We start from the raw sequence: 3175 nt of genomic DNA, 5'->3' as shown, positions 1-3175 counted from the left end.
GTTGGAATTTTATTCCTGCATTGGAAATGGAAATTTTATATGTTGTCATATATGTCATCAATGTTTTCATACAACATGGATTGACAACTCAGGTGTAAATTATTATTCAAAGCTGCATGTTTCATGGCTAAAGGCCCAGAAACATGCAGCTCATTTCTGAGCCTTTGACCAAAGAGCAAAAAAGTTTTTTTGTTTTTTTTTTTTTTAAATGCGAGTTCAGTTATAGTAAAGCTTAAAAAAATCTTCATTTGACTAATTTTACACAGTAAAATTATCTTTGTCAACACAAAAGTAAAGATTATTACTTACTTTTTAGAACAATAAACCTTAAAGCAGATGATGAGAAGACACTGCAGAAGTTTTTTGCAATAGTTTTTCTTACCTTCACTTTTTTTTTCTGTACTGAGGGGAAAAAAAAGGAAATCATTAGAGTTGAAGACCTTCTCCATGTGACACATCTGGAACAAATAGCACAAGTCTGGTATTTCTCCACAAATTACAAGTGGCTGATCAGCAGAAATCAAAAGTTGGGTTGTAGTGTGTGTAGTCAAGTTTGTGCTCGCATGGACATGCAGCAAGGGCAGAGAGTGTCGCAGCAGTGGAGTGGGTGCTTAATCTCGTCTTTTGGAAGGGACAAGGCTGCACAACAAAACTCACTACGAAAGAAAATAAAAGAGCACAGAGACTCAATTTATCACAAGAAAGCAGTTGAAATAAAAGAGAAGGCAACACAAAATACAATGCAAAAACACATTGAAGATATGAGAAAGGCTGACTACGCTTCAACTTGCAATGTGTTTAGAACAGCTTATAAGATTGGCAAGCATGGGCGTCCCTTTACAGACATGCCAATAGATGTCCAGTTGCAAGTCTTAAATGGTGTCAAGATGGGCAGAGTTTTGCACTCTAATAACTCATGTGCAAATATACTGGATCACATTGCAGCTGAAATGAAAAAGAAGGTAGTCAATGACATAGTGATGAATGAAAGAAAATTGTGTGTGCTCATTGATGAATCCACTACAATAAGTGGAAAGTCTGTGCTTGTCGTGTGCCTGCAGTCAGCTATTTCCAGTGAAAATCCAGACACAATATTTTTTGAACTGATTGAGCTGCAGGGGACCACAGCAAAGGACATCACTGAAGCACTGTTAGGATGTCTTCATAATAATGGCTTTGACCCTCACTACCTACAGGAACATTTGTTGGCATTTGCTTGTGATGGAGCCTCAGTGATGCTTGGGAGGAAAGCAGGAGTTGCTGCGCAGCTTTGTTCCAAATTCCCTTACCTGTTTGTCTGGCATTGTTCCAATCACAGACTGGAACTGGCAGTTTGTGATGTTTTGAAGGAGGTAGGAGGAATCAACCACTTTAAAATATTCTTAGATCAGCTTTACTCCCTCTACCATGCATCACCAAAAAACCAAAGGGAGTTAACCGAGAGTGCTCACAATGTTGGACAACGTCTCCTTGTGATAGGCCGTGTTTTATCAGTGCGTTGGGTTGCTTCAAGTGAGAGAACAGTGAAAGCAGTATGGGAGAACTACCAAGCTCTGCAGGTACACTTTACAAGTGCTGCTGCTGATACCAGCAGTGACTCAAGAGAGAGCAAAATACAAATTAGTTTATAATTTATTTTATGTACATTTTGTTAAAAAAAAATTTCAATACCTTTTTGCACATTTTATTTATGTTCAGTAGCTCTTTCTAGTAGCTCTTTCTAAGGGTATTTTTTCAATAACTTTGTGCACATTTTATTTATGTTCAGTAGCTCTTTCTAGCTCAAGCAAATCCACAAACTAATAAAATGATTTATTATTTTGTATAAGGTTGTCTGTTGACTGTTGTATATAAAACCCATTCAATATAGTTGTTGTTACCTCAGGGGAGGCGGAAAAAAAATAGAGTACCGGCACCTCTTTTGGGCCACTTAAAGCACTGCTGGCGTCTGAGTCAGACTGGAGCTCTCTGCCCTTTACCAATCCAGCCACGGGCCCATCCATCTGGCCCATCAAGACTCACTCTCATTTCATCAGTCCATAAAACCTTAGAAAAATCAGTCTTGAGATATTTCTTGGCCCAGTCTTGACGTTTCAGCTTGTGTGTCTTGTTCAGTGGTGGTCGTCTTTCAGCCTTTCTTACCTTGGCCATGTCTCTGAGTATTGCACACCTTGTGCTTTTGGACACTCCAGTGATGTTGCAGCTCTGAAATATGGCCAAACTGGTGGCAAGTGGCATCTTGGCAGCTGCACGCTTGACTTTTCTCAGTTCATGGGCAGTTATTTTGCGCCTTGGTTTTTCCACACGCTTTTTGCGACCCTGTTGACTATTTTGAATGAAACGCTTGATTGTTCGATGATCACGCTTCAGAAGCTTTGCAATTTTAAGACTGCTGCATCCTCTGCAAGATATCTCACTATTTTTGACTTTTCTGAGCCTGTCAAGTCCTTCTTTTTGACCCATTTTGCCAAAGGAAAGGAAGTTGCCTAATAATTATGCACACCTGATATAGGGTGTTGATGTCATTAGACCACACCCCTTCTCATTACAGAGATGCACATCACCTAATATGCTTAATTGGTAGTAGGCTTTCGAGCCTATACAGCTTGGAGTAAGACAACATGCATGAAGAGGATGATGTGGACAAAATACTCATTTGCCTAATAATTCTGCACTCCCTGTAGTTCAGCTTACATTCCACTAACAGTAAGACAACAGGAGGAATGTCACACAGTCAAAGTAAAAAAAATTACACACTCTTTCAATTCTAAGGGGGTTTTTTTGTATCAAAACATAATAGAAAAAAAATCATCTGGTTTAACAAAACATTGCATTATACTTTTTCATGTATTTAACAAAAACTAAGCAAAAGCAGTGTGTTAAAAAACAAAACAACAACAACAGAAAACTAAGTATCTCATTAAGTGAGAATTGAGTACCAGTCAATTGCCAGTAATCAAATACAGTTGATTAACTGATCATCAGTCATACGTATGACCACTTCTAAATGCAGAAGCTTTGTCAAGTTGTGGGTCTGAAGCATTCAAGTGTCTGATAACACAATGCTAAGAAGGAAATACATTAGTAAAAATATTAAAGAAGCAATTATTATTGCCAATAAATCTTAAAAGGGTAATAGGTCCAACTTTCAAGACACTTCCCAATGTTCCCAAGA

General features: G+C 38.3%; 1 protein-coding gene across 1 annotated transcript; it reads left to right on the top strand.

The window, feature by feature from the left end:
* Positions 1 to 410: 410 nt before the first annotated feature.
* Positions 411 to 2019, top strand: LOC112846896 (E3 SUMO-protein ligase KIAA1586). Its single transcript, XM_025907179.1, has 2 exons — positions 411 to 1681; positions 1752 to 2019. Exon 1 carries the CDS (start codon positions 564 to 566, stop codon positions 1629 to 1631), a length of 1068 nt encoding a protein of 355 aa, XP_025762964.1. The 5' UTR covers positions 411 to 563; the 3' UTR covers positions 1632 to 1681; positions 1752 to 2019.
* Positions 2020 to 3175: the final 1156 nt, after the last annotated feature.

This window comes from Oreochromis niloticus, linkage group LG1 (assembly GCF_001858045.2).
Source record: "Oreochromis niloticus isolate F11D_XX linkage group LG1, O_niloticus_UMD_NMBU, whole genome shotgun sequence".
Taxonomy (NCBI): Eukaryota; Metazoa; Chordata; class Actinopteri; order Cichliformes; family Cichlidae; genus Oreochromis; species Oreochromis niloticus.
Note: the sequence above shows the minus strand (reverse complement) of the source record. Positions and strands in the feature narration are given on the sequence as shown.

Coding starts and splice junctions, on each gene's coding strand:
- LOC112846896 (XM_025907179.1), top strand. CDS start 564: ATGGACATGCAGCAAGGGCAGAGAGTGTCGCAGCAGTGGAGTGGGTGC.